The sequence below is a fragment of the Brachionichthys hirsutus genome, chromosome 5, assembly GCF_040956055.1.
Source record: "Brachionichthys hirsutus isolate HB-005 chromosome 5, CSIRO-AGI_Bhir_v1, whole genome shotgun sequence".
In the NCBI taxonomy this organism is placed as follows: domain Eukaryota; kingdom Metazoa; phylum Chordata; class Actinopteri; order Lophiiformes; family Brachionichthyidae; genus Brachionichthys; species Brachionichthys hirsutus.
Window position 1 is genome coordinate 13853538 of NC_090901.1, and position 21751 is coordinate 13875288.

The window sequence follows — 21751 nt, forward strand, 5'->3', positions numbered from 1 at the left end:
AATTACATTTATTTATTTCTGTTCATTCCTCTGTCGTCGTGGAAACAGCTCCCTACTGGATCGACCTTTTCATCCATCCTTTCATCGTAGCTCATGTTTCCATTGCTGCGTGCCGCTTCCAGCCTCTCATCACGTACGTTGCTGTGTGTGTGTGTGTGTGTGTGTAGAATGTGGTGTCATCATGATTACACACAAATGTGTGCGTGCTCTTACCTGAGGCTTGGAGGAGGGGGGCTGTAAGTGTGTGCGTGGCGGCCGTGGTCTGGAGGCGGTGTAGTGCCTTAGAGTCTCTCCCCGGGTAGGTAAAGGCTCCATGGGGGAGGAGGGGGGTCCAGAGTTGAGGAGGGGGCCTGGGCTGGGAGGCTCTCCTAATGTGGAGCCTCTGCGGCCCACAGCTTCCTGTTCTGGTGCTGGAGCCGAGATGGGCTGAGAGAGAGGGAGACTGGGAGGAGGGATGGCCAATGCACCTCCTGCTCTCGATACTGCTGCTACTGCAGCATCCTCCTCCCTCCGCCTCCGTCTCAGGGGGGAGGGGGACGGGGAAGGGGAGGAGCTTGAAACCCTGAATGACATAGGGGTTGTTGTCAGAAACGAAGGGAGGCCACACCTTCCTTCTTCGGTCTCTCGTTCTGCTTCCCTGTCCCTCGTCTGCTGCTCCCAGGCTGCATCCTGGACACCTGAGAAGGAAACAGCAGAGCTGATGAGAGGAGAGGTACACGGAACGAGAGACAGGGAGGGAGGATGGGAGGGAATCCAGCCTGCACAGTTGGGATGCACTGCACACTACGTTTGTGTATCTATTCACACGTGAGAAAAGAGAGGCAGAGCAGCAGCCACTCTCAGATGCTCCCGGCCAATCAACAGCAGAGACACACAAAACAAGGATTCCATTTAGATCTATCATTAAATACAAAATATAAAAAACGTACAGAAGCACAGAAACATAATAGCACTATGATAAAGCCACCCCCCCTGGCAAAGAGAAGAGTGATGGTGTGATGCCGGGCCCCCTAATCATCCCCTCCTCCATCCATCTATCGCTCCATGGAGGATGGAGGTCACCAGTGTGGAAGTAAACAGGGCATGCTCCAATTAGCCAACAGTTGTGTCACACAGAGGTTCAGCCGGCTCAGTACAAAACGCATGACAGAGGGTACATGTCATGCTGGATACACAACACAGAATACACGTAGTAAAATGTGGGAAATGTCATTCCTTCACATTCATTCATTAAATTGTGATTAACTTCATTCCTCATACTTGTCACTGTCGCCATTTGTTGGTCGGTTGTCTTTTTTTTTTTTAGCAGGGAGACTGATAATATTAAGCCATAAAACACGAGGGATGAAACACGAGGGATGAAGGATGGATTCAGAATTTGAAATGATTTTAAATATTAACCCTTTGTTGGGAGGAAGGGCATGAACCTTTTCCTTGTCCCTTGTCTTGCTGGTTTTCCCCCTAAGGTACACGGTGCTGTTAAAGCTGCATGTACAACAACAATAGCTTCTGAAAAATAGGTACTGTTTCTAAAAACAGAGGTGTAAAGTTTTGTTTCATTCTCATCTCTCACTCTTCATCATCAGAGCAAATGAGGTAGAATGAGAAGAAGTACCGGTACACAGTATTTGTACCATACTTACTTGATATGAGCTCCTGTTCATATACTTCCAGAGGGCCTAAACACCACAGTGTGCTCTCAATGAAAATGTGTTGCTTTACAAGGTTTACAAATAAATGTCATTTTTCTTTCAGCAAAAACTAAAAACAGTAGCGACAGATCTGACCACCCCAGATGTAACTAGAAAGACAATCAGAGATTGCAGACCCTCGCCTCCAAAAGACTATTGGATCTTGTGAGACAGTAAACAGGGCTTCCGGATCAGAGGAGCCAAACCTGCTCTAGCTTGCTGCTCCGGAACGTACTACAAGACTCCTTCTGGACTCTTTTTCCCATCATGCCATTCGTGTCCCTCCCTCTTAAAGTGGCAGTTTACAGCACAGGCACAATTCCAGATGTAAAAATAATTCTAGAATCTGGATCCAGATCCGGATCAACGCCATTCTCGGGGAGGACCGAGCCACGGACAGAACCTTGCTTGTGTAAAAAAATTCAAGTTGATTGGGTTACTAGTTTTTGAGTTATGCGCTCGGACAGACAGACAAACAGACAAACAGACAGACAAACAAACAAACAAACAAACAAACGCACCCAATTGCAATACCCTCGCCTCCGCTTCGGCGAGGGTAACTAGAAAAACACTCGCAGACCTCCTCCAAGCAGCTCATTCCCCTCCTATCTGGATTGACACTGTCCACATGGTGATCTGGATCAGCACCAAAAGGTTGTTCTTGGTATCTTTATACACCAACTATGTAAAGTAAAAGTGAATCAGAGTTGATGTTTATTTTTAACTGATTTTTGAATCCATAATGTTCAAATTTTATATTTTTTCCTGATCCAGAAGACATTTTCCATGATAGTTCATATCGGACCCTTTATGACCGTTTGAATTTAATGCAGATTTGACAAGAAATCTATTGGATCTAAGTTAGACCAAGACCCAGCTTCAGATTTGTATTCATCCAGATCCATCCAGCAGTGATGTTATAGAGGAGGTTTTTGTTAACAAATATTTAAATGCATATATTTCAGAACTCTAAATGTTGTGGTTCTCATTTGTTCACTCCTTTATGAATGGATGGATCGGTGGATGATTGTGTACATGTTAATAACTCTATTTGATATTAAGATAGATTTTTAAGTACTGCATACCTCTAGCCAGTGGTAATATGATTATTTTTACGGTTTGGTTTCCTTATTGGTTTCTCCAGGTTTACTGACTGTGGTGTCAAAGGTGCTTTCTGGTTCCTGGTTAGTGTTTGTACACTAATGTCATTATACTACACACAACTTGTGTTCTTTTTACATTTTTACATTCCTGCATACAAAGAACTAAGCTTACTAAGGTAAGGTGAATTCAGTTGGATCACATAGTGGGGTCATCTTACTCTTAACTGAAGGGACAGGCCTCAGGATCCTGGAGGGGAAATTGCTTCTCCATAGTGCTGGACTATACTGCTGATGAAGTCATCGTAAGAGGAGGATCAAAAATGGAAAATAGACCACGAATGAAGGAGTGACAGAATTCATGGTGGGATTGAAGGGTGGTTATTCCTTACGTCGTCGGTTGGGAAGTATCCGTGGACTAGCTGGAGCTCTGGGATTATGAGAGGGAGGCACGACTTTCCTTGTATATGACTATCCTAAAACATACAGAAAATATCAACAAATAGAAAAAACATTGAACATATTCAGAGACATTGCATGAATACTAGATAATACTTATTGTACAATTCAATATGAAATCTATCTTTTATCTACAGAAGGTTGTCCTTCAGCCAAACACAAACCTGTCCCTCAGTGGGTAGAACAGGTCCAGGTACTGACTCACCTGGCTTTACACGTAATGACAAATCACAGCTTTGAATAATTATTGTGTTTTGCTCCTCACTTTGGGTCCAGATTGTTCATTTGTGTAAGGCTGAAAAACATTATGAACTCCTCTGTGTAGAGACATTTAATGGAATTAAATTATTAACAAAAATCAAACCTCCATGTTCAATATGACGTCTATAAAGAAATACTTCACATTCATAATTGAAAAAAGCAAGGTTTCTTTCTCTGATATTATTGACAATCAAAAAATGCACGTGTTATTTGCTAGTGACAGGCTGATAAATGATGATGATGAATATATTTATTAGATAGAATGTTAGAGTGCAAGTACAGTCACACAGTAGCATGTATTAATAAATCCTCACATCTCAGTCGCCCCTGAACTTCGGTGCACTAAGGCTTGCAACGAGTTTGCAACTTTCTTCACTAACAAAAATCAGACAAGCAGTCAGCATCTCGTTTTTGCTTGTTGTGCAAAAGAAATTTCCAGATGAAGTGCGACTTTATGAAGCATTAATTGACTAATGCAACGTTTAGTCTGGAAAATACGGTATATCAATGTGTACAGTTTGTTGCATTTATTTGTGTTGCTTTTATTTTGCTTTGTTTTACTCTGTTGTGTACAGCTAGGTCGGCAATGCAAATGAGAATCTGTTGGCAATTGCTTTACCTGGATAAATAAAGGCTAAAGTAATAAATAAATCAAATGCAAATGATCTATTTTATTAAATTTGACTCAGTACAGACTCAAATTGTGGATTTGAGTCTGTAATCCACGGGGAAACACGACAGCTCCCCGTGACAAAACAGCCCAAAAACTAAAATATGTCATCAATGGCTACACTCGTTTACCAGGGAATAAAAAAAAAACACAGATTCAACCGGTTAAACGCAAGGAAAGCACACTCCTTTTTCCTCGACACACCCAAACTCCGAGCAGAGAAGCCCAAACCAGGATAATGCAAACTGTTTTCACACATAACAGCTTACTTTTTACTGTTTTGCATTTTTGTTTTGTTAACTTATTTGACTTTCAGGCCCTAATTTTCTGGGTCCGCCTCCTCCATTTTCTCTTTTACTGAGAGATTGACTTTTTTAATGTACGCATGCTCTTCTCTTTCTCTCTGGAAATGGATTATTGGAAAACATCAACAAAACACTGTGCAACACACAGTCACACACACACACACACACACACACACAAAGCTACACATGCATGGCGGCGGTGTTCCGAGGTATATATGCTTATAAATCTTGTGTGTTTTACTTTTGGACATTAAAGGCTTCAGAGCACATACTAGACAAAAATGCAGGAAAACTTGTGAGATTAAAGGTTTGTAGTTTTTAATAAAACAGAGTTATTTGCATTATAAAAATGTCAGACTGTCCCGGCGGTTCTCGTGTTAAAATGTCAAGATGCCTCAAAAAAGCCAATTGTTACACAGTCGATTTTCTCCCTTTGAAATACGTAGCAAAAAGCCGTAGCTGAGACTGTGTATGATTATGCTGTATTAATCTGCTTAATGAAAATGTATTGCAGCGGGATAATGCCTGCAGTAGAAGTAGAAGCGGTGTCCGTCATGCATTTATGACAAAGGCTTTGGGGCGGTAGAAATTTGAACGCGGGCCAAATGCGGCCCGTGGGCCAAACTTTGGACATTCAATTCCAATGCTGTCCTCATGTTTCCAAAGTGCGATGCCAGAACACATGCAGAGTAACCAGCATTGTTAATCAAAACACCACTAGTACCACAGTAATGTAGATACAATCAATACTTACAATTATTTTTTATATACCTTTTGGCAATTCTTGCCTTTATGAGACAGGACAGCTGTAAATTATGACAGAAATTAAGTAGAGTTGGTATGAGGCCGTCAATGAGAATGATTCCCAGACCTGCACCATCTGCACCCCAATGAAAGCCTTTCCAACAGCATGAATCCCATCAAAACTAAATTCTCTTGTGTATTGTGGAGAATGGACCACAAATAATAAATAAAACGTTCTTTCTTCGAGCTTTCTTATCAACACTAGTCTCTTTGTCGAATTCATGTCTGATCGGTTGCAATGACTGTGATTAGTTTAAACAGGCGTGCTTAATAACAGTGATTATAATAGCCCATCAGAGCATCCTGTACCATCGGGGAGTGGCTGGTGCTGTGCAGCACCTCGTTTGCCGTCATGACGTCAGCCTGGACCTCCTGATTGCCGCAGTGCCTTAAACAATGAAGGTTTAAGCTGTTTTTCAGCTCCCCCCCCCCCCCCCCCCCCCCCATAGCTAAATTGGGGGGGAAATCCAGACAGACCGATCTGAACAAAGATATTTAACATTTAAACTGATCAGATGTATTCATGCATTTCAACCGTTGCTGCAGGTATGACGAAAGGCCGGGTGGTTATGAAACGCCTGCTGTCTGTCTCAGACCCCTCAGACAGAACATACACTGGATACCCTTATTGCCATTTCATTGTTGGACTTGGTTTGCCAAGTCTCAAGTCATTTTCTAACGTTCTTTGCTCATTGGACTATTTCATCTTTTTGTGTAACTTACATTCAAACAGCACCAGTTGTGTAAACTGACATTCTACATTTCTTATATAGTTGTATATAAATATATATTTTTTCTTACCTTGTCTGATTGTTCCACTTTGTCAGGCTGTCTCTGGTTGTTCCTGTCTAAATACTGCTGAATCTGAACACACATATGCAAGGTAAGGTAAGGGAGAGCATTTTAACCACAAACTTCTTACTGACATTGTAAGTTTGCATGCCAGAGAAAACAAGATGAGAGAATTGGTGCATGTATGGTTCTGCAGTTCATCTAAATTACTGCATCTTTCAACACACTAAACAGACTCACACACTGACCCTGTGCATGGCCTCTTTGGTTCTGTCAGGATTGCTGCGGTAACTCTGTGTGATATCAGCCAAAGGTAGAGACATGTGCTGCAAAGTGAAGTTCCTGTACAAAATAGAATCAAACCATTAGAGTTTACATTCCTTTATTTACATTTTGAATTTATTTACATGGGGTAAATATGCCATGTTACAGTCTACGTCTCCTATACAAGAACCTTTGGCTAAACATTCAGCGTTAGTTGAAATTAAATCTTAAAAGAGGTACACATATGTTTAAAAATTAAAGTAAGAGCATTTCTACAGAGACAGAGAGATAGAACTCAACATAGTGCGGCTTGTCCAGGGTGTACCCTGCCTCTCGCCCGTTGAGTGCTCGGATAGGCTCCAGCACGACCCCCGACCCAGTAGCGGACAAAGCGGTTTGGAAGATGAATTAATGAATGAAGACATTGTTGTGACACCGCATAAGCTTATCAAAAATGATGCCATGGTGAGTTTGTGTAGTCAAAGATGGTTCAATTCAATTCAGTTTTATTTGTATAGCACCAGATCACAACATAAAGTTATCTCAAGGCACTTTACAGGATTAGCAGGGAAAGACCTGCAGAAAGCGACAGAAACCAACTTGACCAACAAGAGCAAGAACTTTGGAGACGGAGGCAAGGAAAAACTTCCCTCCAAAGATTTAGTGACACCCACAGCCAGGATACTAGAGGGAGCTCAAACAACAACCTGATTACCCCCTCCTATAAGACAAACATGGGGAAATCATCTTTCTACAATACTGCCCCCCAAGGGTGGAACTCTTTGACCCCTGCCCTCAAAACATGCACCTTTTTGACAATATTTCTTTTCCCTGGTAGTCAGGAGAATACTTAAAATGTGAGTTTATCAACAGGTGACTCATGCACCAAGTCCACTGCATAATGAAAACTAGAAAACGAGGAACCAAAGCCTTAAAAACTGCTTCAACACAAGAACCCTGGATTAAAAACTAAAAAATAAATTGCTGCGGCCTGATGCTCATTCATCTAACTTGTATCGTTGTTGCACTGTACTTGTACTGTGATGACAATGACAATAAAAGCTGTATCATTCCTGTATCGAAAGACAAGAACTTGGAATTCATTGAAATACTAAAACTTGAACATGAAGGACAGAAGCAATTATTGAGACCACAACTTCAACAACTGTGTTATGGTGAGTAGATATGAGTGAGTGGTGAGTACCGGTAATAATTGTTTTATAGTTTTTAAGTAGATAATATAGGGTTTAGTGGTAGAAATTGCATTCCTCATTTTAATTTAATTACCCCCCAACAGACAAATATACGCAAAGATAAGCATTTTTAGAAATAATCTTGCAACAGCAAAAACTGTACACAGCTGTTCTGGGTTTTAATATTATTTCATTCTCTTCCCCTCAGTTGAAGAGCAGAATATACCTACAGAATACCCAGGCTACACTGTATGTGTGTGAGTCTGACCTTTCTAAGGCATCAGCCACATCCTGGCATCCTCTGGAAGTTACGCCGTTTCTGTCCCAGGTTAGAGTCCTTCAAAGAACACAGGCAGGTAGGTTAGATGAAGAACATATATAATATATCTCCATCTAAATGTGGTTGAAGTTGGTCTGCAGTGATCTGATGACCAACACCTTCAACTCAAATTTGAAAGAAGGCAAAAAGCCTTTTTTAGATTCATAGTCCAAGTTCAACCATTTCTGTCAGTGATTTCCAGAAACAGATATAACTATAGAAAATGATCTGAAGAATGACACCATGAGCATGTTATGAGAGTCTACGAGTGTGTGCGTGTGTGTGTGTGTGTCCACCTCAGTCTGGTGTTGCTCATCAAGGCTTTGGCCAGAATTTTGGCTCCAGTGTCTCCAATGTCATTTCCACTGATGTCCAATTCAGCCAAAGATGGATTACTGCCAAGAGCCCTCAGGATAATGTGTATCCCTGTCTTCAGCTTAGAGTCACATAATGATAGGGACTCCAAAGTCTGCACACACACACACACACACACACACACACAGGAAGTTTTGCTCTATTTTAACATGCACAAAAATATCTAGAATGAGCTGCATTTAAGGAAATACATTATTAATCACATTATCATCACTATGATCATCAAGTATATAAATGTATGTCAAACAGTCACTCTTTGCCTTTACCTAATGCATTACCTAATGTCTGTTCTGTTGGTAAATGGGACACTAATACATAGGAATAAGGTCGAATGAAATAAAAACAAGTGCAACTCACACACTCTTTGTCCTGAATGAGCTGCGCTATTCGATGAAGAGCATCTGTAAGACTTCTGATAGACAGAAAGACCACATTTAACATTAACTGAACACAAAATGTCACGCTGTTTAAAGTAGAATGCAATAAAGCAAAGTGGGACTGAGAAGATTAGGTGAAGTAATGCCAGCGAAATCATTTGGGTGAATCATTCTGATGCAGCAAGCTAAATCTGCACCGCAGATTCTCAATGATTTTGCATGGTGTAGCTCAGACCTTGATTTCATGGAAAGGTTTTTCCCCAGTGCGAGGTGCCGAAGGGAATGACATCGGCCAACAGACAGAACCAGAGTCACCATGTCATTCTCAAACCCTACAGCCAGACAGAGGGAGGCAGGAAGGCACAGTGACAGTAAGGAAACACAATGAAACACAACCCCTCTTCACTGACTGATGAGTTTTACAAATCACACCCCACCTTAAAAGTAACCAATCATAATATCCACACTTCACATATGGGAAAAAACATTAAAAGTACACACACGTACAAGTAAAATACTCATCTTTTACATGTATATACTGCATACACACACACACACACACACACACACGATTGTTAAAGCCCTTCTTCCTCACTGTATCTCATGCATATTCTCTGCTCATTCCTTATGTCTCTGCCACTACTACTACTCTCCAGCACCCCTACTCTCATTCTGATTCATGTGTACCTGCCCTGCATATTTTTGGATTTGTCTGCCTGGTTTATGGACTCTGTCTGGCTCCTGGAACTCACCTATTGCCTGCCCCATTCTGATTTTTCTGCTGGTACATTAAAGTAAGACTACTGGGCTATGTTGTTTTTTGGGTTCCACCTGTCTGCGTCGTGACCAGACAGAACCAGGTCCGGACATGATGCTCTCATACTGACTTGATCCCTGTAGTGAATGTAGTGAGCGAGTGAATGTCGGTGGTGGTCAGGAGGACTGATGGCTCAGATTGGCAGCCTCGCCCCTGTCACCTTACCAAGTATGGAGCGAATGAATAATGCACATACAATGTAAAGCGTCTTTGAGTACCTAGAAAAGCACTATATAAAATCAATGCATTATTATTACTATTATTAATACTGAAATAACCCAAGGCCCCCCAGTCTCTTCCTTTGGGCTGGAGGGTGACAAAGATCGGGAAGGTGATCAGGACTGAAGAAGTGAAGTTACTAGTACCCAGGTATCCATGGACCAAAGAGAACCATACCGTACAGTAGATGCAACATCAACTGCAGCCAAATAGCTCCAGAGGGGAAGATAGGTCATGAAAGGCCACTTTAATGGTAGAAATAAGATCCAGGCCAGTACAGAAACTACAGAGGCTTTCATGTTGGCTGTCGAACTGCAGGCCTTAAGCACCAGTCCCATAAAGGAAGGGGGCTACCAGACAAGACTCAAGGTACAGGCTGTGCACACAGGCCCCTGAGTCAGCCTAGTACATAGCAGAAGTGTGTTGGATCCGAGCTGGGACAACATACAATGAGAGGCAAAACCAAGTGGCTGAGATAGGATGCAGAAACATCTCTACTGAACCTTTGTGATTCAATTTCCAGAGTGGCAAATATCTACAGGGGAACCGACCACATGTAAGGGTAATTAGCGCGAAGCAGGACAGGGCAGGTTTGATAGCAACACCTGGAGCAAATGTGGAAGGCAAAGTAGTGCTAGTGAGGATAGAAGCATTAAGGGCTGTGACCCTCAAACTGGAAGAGTGGTTCAGACAATTTCAGCAACATCTGAGGTCTCTGACGTATTACTGAGTGAGCCACACAAGCCCAGAGAGGAGACAAGAAGGACAGCATGTGAGTGAAGTCTGCTTACCATTGTCAGAGATATCTAAGGTCCTGATAGCTGTAGCTTCAGAGATGTGCTCTTGTATCACCTGGGCCCCTGCTGACCGTAGCTACCCACACACACACACACACACACACACACACACACAATGTCTGTTTCTTCTTTTGCTCATCATCTCATCTAAAAATGTGTCTTGCACATACTGTACCTCACAGCTACTCAGGTCCAGCTCGAGCTCAAACAGATGGGGATTGGTTGCCAGACCTTGTAGCAATAATCTATTTACAAAGCAAAACATATTCATCTTCTGCTGCTAATGCACCACAAGATGATTAAATAAATTCATTTTTATATCTATAGCACCAAATCATAACAGAAAATTATCTCAAGGCACTTCACAGGTGAAGCAGGGAAAGATAGAACCCAAGTTGACCCACAATAGCAAAGAACTTTGGAGATGAAGGCAAGAAAAAAAATCCCTTTTCCAGGCAGAAACCTTGGACAGAACCTAAGACTCACAGTGAGTGGACATCTGTCTTTACCGGTTGGGTTGAGAGAGAGCGAGAGAGGGGTAGAAAGACAGAGAGCTACATTTACATTGACAAAATTTCTTTATTCCGATCAGAGTTCGGAGTAAAATTGTGATCGGATGAACTGTGTTCATGGACCTTAAAAATATTGATCCGATTAGGGCTTGCATGTTCATTCATCACACTATCGATTGTAAAAACATATTTGGACATGCGCAATTTATACAAAATATACCGGAAATAGTAGAAGAAGCCGTGGCGACTTCCGTTGTAACCAAAACATCGCTCTGCGCTTTTCTGCTTGAAGTGTTATTTGGTGCATTTTCCCCGTTTGCGCTGTCGGTTTACTCCTTTAATATCTCCGGCAACATGTTTGTCTCAGATATTGACCAGTTCTGTCTTTCGCTTGCTCTGCTTCAACTCGCTTCCGGGAATATCAGCAGCGCGTAAAGCTGACGTCACAGACATGCGCAGTAAGGAGGGTTAGTACCGAAACATCGGAATAAGTGTTTTCATGCGCCCTGACCAGATCATAAATCGGTATAAACCACCCCTCTCCGTCGGAATAGATTCTTGATCGGATTGAGCTTGATTGGGTCAGACTAATCCAATGACAGAGGGACAGGAAGGAGGAGAGTCAAAAACAATTATCATTGAGTGGAAGACTTCTTTATGTAGTTTAGTTGGGACCGGGTCTAAGAGACAAGTTCTCTGAGCGTCCTCTAGATCAGTCACCCACCCAGAACCCATAGAGATGGTGTCTGTCATCCCCCCCCCCCCCCCCCCCTAATATTGTTAAATTATACAGGAGAGGTGTTACTCCTGAAAACCTTGTAAAAGGGACGTTTTTCCTTGCCTCCGTTGCCAAAGTTCTTGCTCTTGTGGGTCAAGTTGGGTTCTGTCTTTTCCTGCTATTCCTATAAAGTGCCTTGAGATAACTTTCTGTTGTGATCTGGCGTTATATAAATAAAATTTAATTGAATTTAACTGTCTGCCCTGACAGTCTCAGCATTATGGATAGGGTGAGAACCCTCCACTGGGACCTCTGAGAGGAGCTGCTCCTTCATGACAAGAGTAGTCCATGCTTTGGGCTACTGAGTAAGATTCTCATGATTAATAGATTATCTTTAAAAAGTTAATATTTGATTGCATTTGCTGGGAGTTAGCACACCTGAGAGCTTGTGGAGGTAGGTTGATCGCAGACAGACCAACATATTTTAGTTGACAGCACCGACTGAAGAACTCTTGAATGCTCCTGGTCACTGCCTGCACTCTTCTACACCAAGCAGAAAAAACACACACACACACACAAACTCAGGCTTAGAGGCAGACGCAAAACAAAAGAGATGTTTTCTATTCATGCAATGCGATCAACTACATCATGAGATTGCACTGGAATTGGTAGTATAATTAGTTTCCACTTGTTAATTTATGTCTAGTCATGTCTTGTAGACCTTTCCCTTCCTCCTCGCTGACACTCTATCACAGAGCACACCTGATACTTTCCTCCCCCGTTCCAGCCTGCCTGCACACGATTCTTCACCTCCTTTCCACATTCTCTCCATCACTCTGCATTGTTGACCCGAGGTACCTGAAGTCCTCTACCTTCTTTACGTCTATTCCTTGTAACCTCACTGCCCCCCCTGGGATCTTCTCATTTACACACATGTACTCTGTTTTACTCCTTCACTCCTCTCTTTTCTAGAGCAGACCTCCACTTCTCTAGATTCTCCTTTACCTGTTCTCACTGCAGATCACAATGTCATCTGCAAACATCATATTTCAAGGAGCTTCCTGTCTCAGCTCAAGTCTATCCATCACCATGTCAAACAAAAAGGGGCTCAGAGCTGATCCCTGGTGCATCCCACCTCGACACTAAACTCCCCTGTTACTTCTCTACCACTCCACTCCAGTCTTCCTCATGCAGTACCACAGTTCCTCTCTGGGCACCCTGTCATAGGCTTTCTCTAGATCTACAAAGACACAATGCAGCTCCTTCTGACCTTCCCTGCACTTCTCCATTGCTAGCATCAATGCTAACATTGCGTCTGCCGTACTCTTCCTCGGCATAAAGCCATACTGCTGCTCACAAATACTTACTTCTGTCTTTAGTCTAGCCTCAACCACTTTTTCCAATAACTTCATTGTATGACTCATCAGCTTTATCCCCCTATAGTTTCTACAACTCTGTATGTTTCCCTTCATCTTGAAAATGGGTACCAGCACACTTCTCCTCCATTCCTCTGCATCTTCTTCCCTCTAGGATTGTATCAAACAACCTTGTTAAAAACTTTACAACTACCTCTTCTAGACACTTCCATACCTCCACAGGTATGTTGTCTGGGCTAACTGCCTTCCCATTCTTCATCCTTTTCATTGCCTTTCTAACTTCTAACTGTGCCAGAGCCGGGAATCAAACCGCCGACCTCTCGATAATAGGACGACCCGCTCAAACACCGTCGCCCCGCCTGACCTCCTGGACACACAACACATCAATCTACCTTTCTCCACATCATCATGTCAAACAGCTCGCTCGCTTTTCCTGTCATCGTCCCGACATTCTCAGTCCCTACTCTTAGTCCTTCCATTCGCTCTTCTCTCGCTGTTGATGTACCCGTCTTCCTTCTCTTCGTCTCTGTCTTCAACCCACAGTAATCCAATTTCCATCAGGGAATAAGCTTCTAGTACAATTATTTTACAATTTCTCTATTTATTAATTGTTATATATATTGCATTTTTAAATGTATTGCATATTTTAATTTTACCATTTCACTTATTGCTTTGACAGGTGCTGCTGCATATTTTTGGCTGCTAAGATGTTTTTATATTTATTGTTTTTATTGAAAGCTGATGAAACATAATTTCGCTTGGCACTATATCCGTTGGATGGTTTTTGAATGACAATAAAGCAAATCTTGAATCTTGAAAACTGATGAATAATATATACAGAAATGTGTATTGAAGAAATTATACAATATACATCAAGTATAAACTGTTTAATACAATACATGGTCTAAACATTGTGAACCATAATATATGTGGAAGAACCTTAAATCCTGAAACCAAAACCGACATTACTGAATTTGTAAATCTGACCTGTGGCTGAAAGGATTCCTGGCAACGTTCAGGTGCATCAGTTTGTCACAGCATCCGGTAGACAGGCACACAAATAGCTACAGGACGAGGTTTGAGTGAGTGACAGTGGCATAGTAGAAACAGAGATTAATTCTAGTGTACAAACCTAATAATTTTATCAATTACTCACTTTGCAGATAAAACAAATTTCAGGAAATGTACAGGCTTTGTGGGGGTATTTCGTCTCCTATATGTCCACTATACCTTTGATTCATTTGATTCATGAGGTGAGGCTTATTTGCATCTTAAAAAGGACACAGTAAAAGTTACTGTTCAAGCTGTTCATTTGTTTAATAATGATGTTTAATTTTGTCACATAATTTGTCATCTTTGGCCACAGCTTACATGCTGTCTGGACATTAAAGGATTTGCTTGTAGAGCTGAATCAGAGACACAGCAGGTGTCTCTGATTCACAAACACTAAAACAGCAACATATTTTTTTAAATATGATTTATGAACACTCTCCCACTTACCGTGTCCAGAGGGCAGCTGGTATCACTGAGGTCCAGATGAGACACGGAGTTGGAACTGGACAAGAACCGGAAGAGAAACTGGAAGGAACACCAACACAAAGTGAAAGTGAGTTTCTCCTCCATCCTCCCACCACCAAAAATATGCAGCAGAAATTAACGGGGGCCCATAAGAAGATTCAACCTCAACCTACCCCAGAGTATCTTCCAGTTACCCAGCCAAACTTACTTAACCTATCAGTCATAATTATACTGAATGGTCACATGAAGCTGGTTATCAACTCTGCAAGTCAGTTTCCGAATCTATGCATTAGTGGATGCGCGTAAAAAGTGAAAAGGGGCGGTGTTGTCACCATCTGACCTACTGCAACATAAACAAGTCCTGCTAGATCACATCAACACTTGACATGAAGTCCACACACACAGTACAACATACCATGGCCTCCTCGTTAGCCAGGCTGCTGGGATTACCAGAGAGATTGAGGTGGGTGAGAGAGGCTGAGAACAAAGATATGGAGGACAACACTTGACTCAGACTGCCAAGACCTGGAAACAGAAAGATTCAAACATGCAACACCATATTGTTGGATGGGGATAACAAGAGGTAAACGTAATTTTATAAAATAACTGCATTTGGCTTGTAAAGATGGCTCCCATTTTTCAGAAGCACAATTACAGGACTGTTTCTCCAACACTTACTAGGACATTTTCAACAGCGACAACCTACAGGAATATGCAGACACTGTACTTTCCTACATCAAGAACTGTGTAGACACTGTCACAGTCAATAAACGGATCCGGGTTTTCCCCAACAGAAACCCTGGATGACCAGTGAAGTGCAGGCACTCCTCAGATTCTGGAACACGGCTTTCAGGTCTGGCAAATGCAAAAGGTTCTGTCCAAGGTTTCTGCCTGTTATAGGTAAGTTTTTCCTAGCCTCCGTTGCCAAAGTGCTTGCTGAGGTGGCTCGGGCATTTATTTAGGATGCCTCCTGGACGCCTCCCTGGAAAGGTTTTTCAGAGCATGTCCCACCGGGATGAGACCACGGGGAAGACCCAGGACATGCTGACCTGGGAACGCCTCGAGATCCCCCAGAAGAGCTGGAAGAAGTGGCCGGGGAGAGGGAATTCTGGGCTACCCTGCTTAGACTGCTGCCCCCGCGATCCGGGCCCGGATAAGCAAATGAAGATGGATGGATGGATGGATTTTTCTTTCTCATTTGAACTGTGCTACTTTTTTTGCAGCCATCTTATATTGTTCCTTGCATCATATGAATGTTATAAATTGCATTTTACAAAGTTTAAAATACAAACAAAATACAGTTGGAAAATTTATAGATATATTAGCATTAGCAGAACAGATGCATTACATATAATTAATATTCTTTATGGATTCAAGCAAATTACTCGTAATAGATAGATTATTGCAATTATTCCATTTTCACTGTGGCGTGATGACTTGTGTGTGTGTGTGTGTGTGTGTGTGTGTGTGTATGTACCTCTACCAGTCATTGATACATGGGACAGAGAAAGGCGCTTCAGTCCTTTCAATAGATTCCCCAACTCCTGACTGATTGCTATTACACCTGGAAATTAAAATAGAACACACACACACACACACAGTCATAACATTAGCAATTTGAATGTTTCTTTTTGAGGCTCTTCAAGACATGACTATTACTCAGTACGTCTTTATGTGTCAAAACCTATTAAGACCAGAGCCAAAGCTAATTGTAAATTTGAGAACAATACACTACATTCAGTTTAAGTGACCCAGATTCAGGGCACTGGTGTTATGCACGAGAATGTAATGGAAAATAAGGTGAGTATACTGGCATAAGCAGGTTCCATAAAGATAATAGAATCATAGTGCAAGGGAAGATGAAGATGACAAATATCATTCCAGCTAGATTTTTCAGATGCCCATTTCACCACCAGCTCAAAATACTGCACAGAGGAAGGAGACAGGCAGCTTATATTGTATGTGTGTGTACCACCTTTGTCTTCAATCAAATTTCCTGAGAGGTTGATGGATTGCAGATTCGAGGAGGTGTGCTCTTGCAATGCAGCTGCCATTTTCACTGCAAAATCCCTGCAGAGGAATTACAAGATTTTGATCTACACATAATTCATTCATTCATTCATTTTCCAACCTCTTTGTCCGTCATCGGGTCGCGGGCCAAGCTGGAGCCTACCTCAGCAGTCAATGGGCTGGAGGCGGGGTACACCCTGGACAAGCCACCAGGTCATCGCAGAGCAACACAGCGACAGACAATCAGCCAAACACACACACACACACTGACAGCTACGGGCAATTCAGCGTCACCAATCCGCCTAAGGTGCATGTTTTTGGTGGTGGGAGGAAGCCGGAGAACCCGGAGAGAACCCACGCAGACACGGGGAGAACATGCAAACTCCTCACAGAAATGCCTTCTTGGTGTGAGGCTACAGCACCAACCACTGTGCCACCGTGCTGCCCCGTTTACTATCATGTGCAACATTATTTTATGTTTCTCCGTTTTCCTCAGCCAGCTCATCTTTTTTTTTTTTATCATTATTGTTGTATCAACATGAATGCTTGAGAATCCAGGAAGACACTGTAATAATGTTGCTTGAACATACTGATCAGAATCAAGAATTTTACTTTGTCTCCTACAATCAGCACTTTGGACAACAACCACAATAGACTGTGGACCAAACTGAAACAGTACTAAGGGCGCAACTCTTTTTAAATGCCCCCTCCCGTCTTGCTACATTTGTCTACATATGTACAGTATTCTACACACACACACACACACACTTACAGTTTAAGTCCACTGGCTTCCAGTGAGAGCTCCTCCAGACTGGCAGACCTGGACAGCAGTGAGATCAGCTGTTGCTGCACATTGCCTGGCTGAAGGGACAGAGACATGGAGAGTCCAGATAAAGTCAGTCTCATTACCCTCGCCGAAGGGGAGGCGAGGGTATTGCAATCGGGTCCGTTTGTTTGTTTGCTTGTCTGTCTGTTTGTTTGTCTGTCCACGCGCATAACTCAAAAACGAGTAACCCAATCGATCCTTAAAGTGAACTTCAGCACTGGACAGCTCCATATGTAGTCGGCTACACATTGGTTTGTGCATGTCCATGACAAGACAAAGTGGTGGCTTTTTGGTTTTGCTTTGATTTTGTATCGATTATCTTTGTTCCTGCGTGATGATTGCATTCTTTTCCACATTATTAGATGTGTTAATTTATTCCCATCACAAACTTTGGTTCATACTTATGATTTTTCTCATTTACAGTATGGCTTTATCTCTAACAATTTGTAAGTTACAACCTTTCAAAAAAGTGATATCAAAACGGAATATTTTATTGTACAAATGTTTTTTTTTTTACTGTGTTACGGTTTACATTTGGCCCTTGGAGAAAATGAGTTTGACACCCCTGCCCGAGGTCATAGATCAATGATTGACTTTGTGGGGAGCGGCGGGGGACAGATTCCACCACCATGACAGATGCTGCTATTGCCGAGGTGGCTACGCCAATCTGTGGTCGCAAGACTGGCAGTTCTGATTGTGGCAGTAATCCCTGAATCTGCTGATGAAAACTAGAGATGAGGAATGCCATCAGGCTGAAGGAGTCCTACAGGGCATGGTTGGAATGTGGGAGTCTGGAGGCAGATGATGAGTGTCGGCAGGCAAAGCTCTCTCTCTCTCTCTCTCTCGACCCAGTTGGTCCAGACAGATAATAATTGTCAATGTAAAATTACGAAGGGTTGTGTTGGGCAAAAAATCTATTTTATAATCTCAATTTTGTCCTGGCTGCTAGTTTCTGCTGCTGGGGGATTCGATGCAGGTGATGTCATCAATGTTTTCCTTCTTGTCTGTGTCGGTTCTCCGTCATCCAGGTGGAGGTAAATCACGAAGAGCACAAACGAAGAATCCACTGAACTTGTTCAAGTTATATTGAAGATGTTTCACCTCTCATCCGAGAGGTTTCTACAGTTCTGAGAGACTGGCAGACGGTCCAGATACTTAGACTCCTGTTGGAGCAGAAAACAAAGGACCCAAACCTCCAAGACAATAACATACATACAATGCAGTGTTGTCCTCTGTCACCTAAATCCACAACCCCCAGCCACACCTGGATGCAGCTCACCTGAGGGTGGGGGGGGACGATGACCCCCTTATGAATATTAACAACACATAAATCATCCGCTGAATATATATACATATATACATATGAAATATGTATATGTATATTTGACAGACTGAATGTATGAATGAGCAGTAGGTTATACAGAATTTCTTTGGGATTAATAAAGTAAAGTAAATCTTTATTTATTTCGGACTTTTCACAGTCAGGAGTCGCAAAGTTCTTCACGGGAACCATGAAAGGAGTTTCTTTTACATAATCATCTGACTGTAGCTCAATCGTTTAATCCATTTGCAGCTGGATGAAACAATAATGTCATATTTCATCACCACGTCCATGTTGTTTTCCACAATTTGACGTTTTACTGATGTTGATTAATGATAATTTGGTTGTTCTTATAATATTCTGTCATGACTGGAGAAGCTGACATGAATGTCACCGATCATTTAGTGTTAAAGCCAAATTAAAAGTGATCAAAACTACAAGTACCACAGATAAAAGGCATGTATGGATGCCCCCCACCCCACACACACAGAACCCGAGCAGACGGCCACAGCCTCGGGTCTGCCCAGGTCCCTGGTGACTACTGCGTAATTAATCAAGTTAAATAGCTTTCATGAGCCGCCGTATCTCATGACTGTTACACTGTGATTAGACATATGCACAAATAACAGTATATGCAAATTAAAACAACGTGCCTCTAAACATGTAAGCGGTACTTTGAGTCAGTTGTGTTACGTTAAACATGCACATGACGCCAACATTTGGAAACCCACACTCTGACTTTTTCAATTTTTCAGCAACAGAAGAATGGATGAGTGAATATTAAACGTTACCAGTTTGAGTTCTTTGCAGTAGATCTTGGTAAACCATTGGTTGAAAGACAGAGCTGCTACAACTAATGCCAAGTCCCTGAAAGGAGAGGATAAACAATGAGAAGGAAGCACAGACATTTATACGAAGGACTTTCAACGGAAACAAGACCGCAAGGGCTTTTTTGAAATGCTCCTCTGAGACAGGATGTTTGACTGTACTTTTACTGTAATACATGCTACTGTGTGACTGTGATGGTACCCTAACATTCTATCTAATAAATATATTCATCATCATCATTAAAGGGAGTGATGAGCAGCAAGCTGTCACACCTGCTGGGTAAGTGGCTGAAGTCCTGCAGGTTGAACTGTCTGCAGGAGTTCATGAAGTAGACGTGTTCAACATCCTGCCAAGACAGTTAGCCATGATTAGCATGATGCAGCGTCTCCTTAGGCAAACAAATAATGACTTACAACTGCAGGCTGAATTTCAATATGGGTTCGTTTTTTTGAACAATATTACAGAACGAATTCTGTTGGAGAACCGAGGTTCCACTGTATTTCCTGTTTTTTCTGTTTCTTATTTTCCGAAGCAGGATCCTGTTGGATTTGGTCGTCGTGTTATCAGCGGGTTTCATGTTCAGTCCAGACTCACCCAGTGAATCTCCTCTCTGAATGGCATCTCATTGAAATCACACAGAGCAGTGTAGGTATCCGAAAAGCCTCCTGTGAAACACGAACAGTGTCTGTCTGCAAATACACAAGCTACTGGAGCTGCAGATGCAGCAAGAGCATCTCAGAACATCGTAAGGCTGCCGTCTCTGACGTACCACAGGGGCCAGGCTGGCGGTCCAGCTGCTCCTCTAGTCCCGCCGAGTGGCTCACGAGTCTCTGCTTGAGATCTGGAGGAACCAACTTCAGCAGCGTACTGAATTTTAAAGGCAGAGACTGGGTGTCATTTGTGCTTTTTTTTTTTTATTCCTACAAGAGACTTGCACCCTTTGGAGTGTGATCATCTTCAGGATGCGGAGAGAGGTTGTCAAACAACAAAACCAATACCATTGTTTTTAATGTGTGAAAGGGAGCAGAGCGCCACATCATGTGATCTGTGGCATTCAGGTTAACCTGGTAGAACAACAGAAGTTGCAGCAGCAGGTTAGGCCTACCAGATAACCTGGAGGCGGGTCAAGCCCTCTTTGATGAGAGTTTATTGGATTATTATTTACATTGTGCATTATTCATTGACTACAAACAATCGGTATCGGCCATTAAAGAAAAATTATCGCTAATTTAAACTTTCTTCTGTTGTTGTATTCATGAGTCACAGTAACTCATGAGTACTTTCTTTCTGGGTCTTCTTACTAATAGTGGTACTAATACTGTTTGTAATACTGGCACTGTGTGTTGAGTCGTTGCAGAGACCGACCCTGGAGATGAGTCAGGAAAGATCCTCTTCAGTGAGGCGGTCATGTGACCAACCACGGCCTCGAGATCGTCAACATGCAGCATGCTGAAGGACAGGAGCTGCGTCTCCGTCTCCAACACCACCTGAAATTATATTCAATATATATATATTGAATAGAATTTCCTTTAAATGTTGCCAATGCACATCCAGACCCAATAAAAAGCTCCGCCCCTGGTTTGACATTTATTGAAATAGGAAAAAATTACATGCAATATTTCACATTGATCAATGTGTGGCGTACCACAACTAGGTAATATATAATTTATATATGATCAACAAAAACCATTAAATACCAAAGTGTGCAAGATTTGGATAACGAGGGTATACCTGTGTGAGACTGGGAATGTTGATGGCACAAATCTCCAGGTAACTGAAGGTGCTCTCTACCTGTACACAAATACACACAGTTAAAACACACAGGGACATACATGCACACTGTTTGCATTCCGGATCCCTCGCATGTACAGTAATACCTCGACATACGAGTGTTCAGAGACACGAGCATAAATTTGAGATACGAGCAACTTGGTGGTGCTAAATGGCCGTTTCGCTGCGAGCGCTTCACTCGTTCAGTAATTTTAATATTAGTAATGCGTCTTAGCGTCTTAGAGTCTTAGCGCTTTTCTGGACACTCAAAGACGCATTGTGCATTATTCATTCAATCCATACTTGGTGGTGGTGAAGCTACTATTGTAGCCACAGCTGCCCCGGGGCAGACTGACAGGAGCGAGGCTGACAATTAGCGCCATCGGCCCTCCTGACCACCACCGACATTCACTCGCTCATTACATTCAC

General features: G+C 42.3%; 1 protein-coding gene across 1 annotated transcript in view; it reads right to left on the bottom strand.

Annotated features, from left to right (window-relative positions):
* The window catches only part of LOC137893559 (capping protein, Arp2/3 and myosin-I linker protein 2-like), a 37185-nt gene that overhangs the window by 12334 nt on the left and 3100 nt on the right, over window positions 1-21751 (bottom strand). The window contains 24 exon segments of the mRNA XM_068738968.1: window positions 214-677; window positions 3013-3079; window positions 3184-3267; window positions 6092-6154; window positions 6331-6424; window positions 7808-7876; window positions 8155-8327; window positions 8591-8645; window positions 8846-8942; window positions 10438-10519; window positions 10619-10688; window positions 12112-12216; window positions 14037-14113; window positions 14550-14627; window positions 14983-15092; window positions 16045-16131; window positions 16543-16637; window positions 17350-17438; window positions 19516-19591; window positions 19825-19898; window positions 20147-20217; window positions 20322-20419; window positions 20918-21039; window positions 21284-21343. Coding sequence (XP_068595069.1) covers window positions 214-677; window positions 3013-3079; window positions 3184-3267; window positions 6092-6154; window positions 6331-6424; window positions 7808-7876; window positions 8155-8327; window positions 8591-8645; window positions 8846-8942; window positions 10438-10519; window positions 10619-10688; window positions 12112-12216; window positions 14037-14113; window positions 14550-14627; window positions 14983-15092; window positions 16045-16131; window positions 16543-16637; window positions 17350-17438; window positions 19516-19591; window positions 19825-19898; window positions 20147-20217; window positions 20322-20419; window positions 20918-21039; window positions 21284-21343 — 2460 coding nt within the window.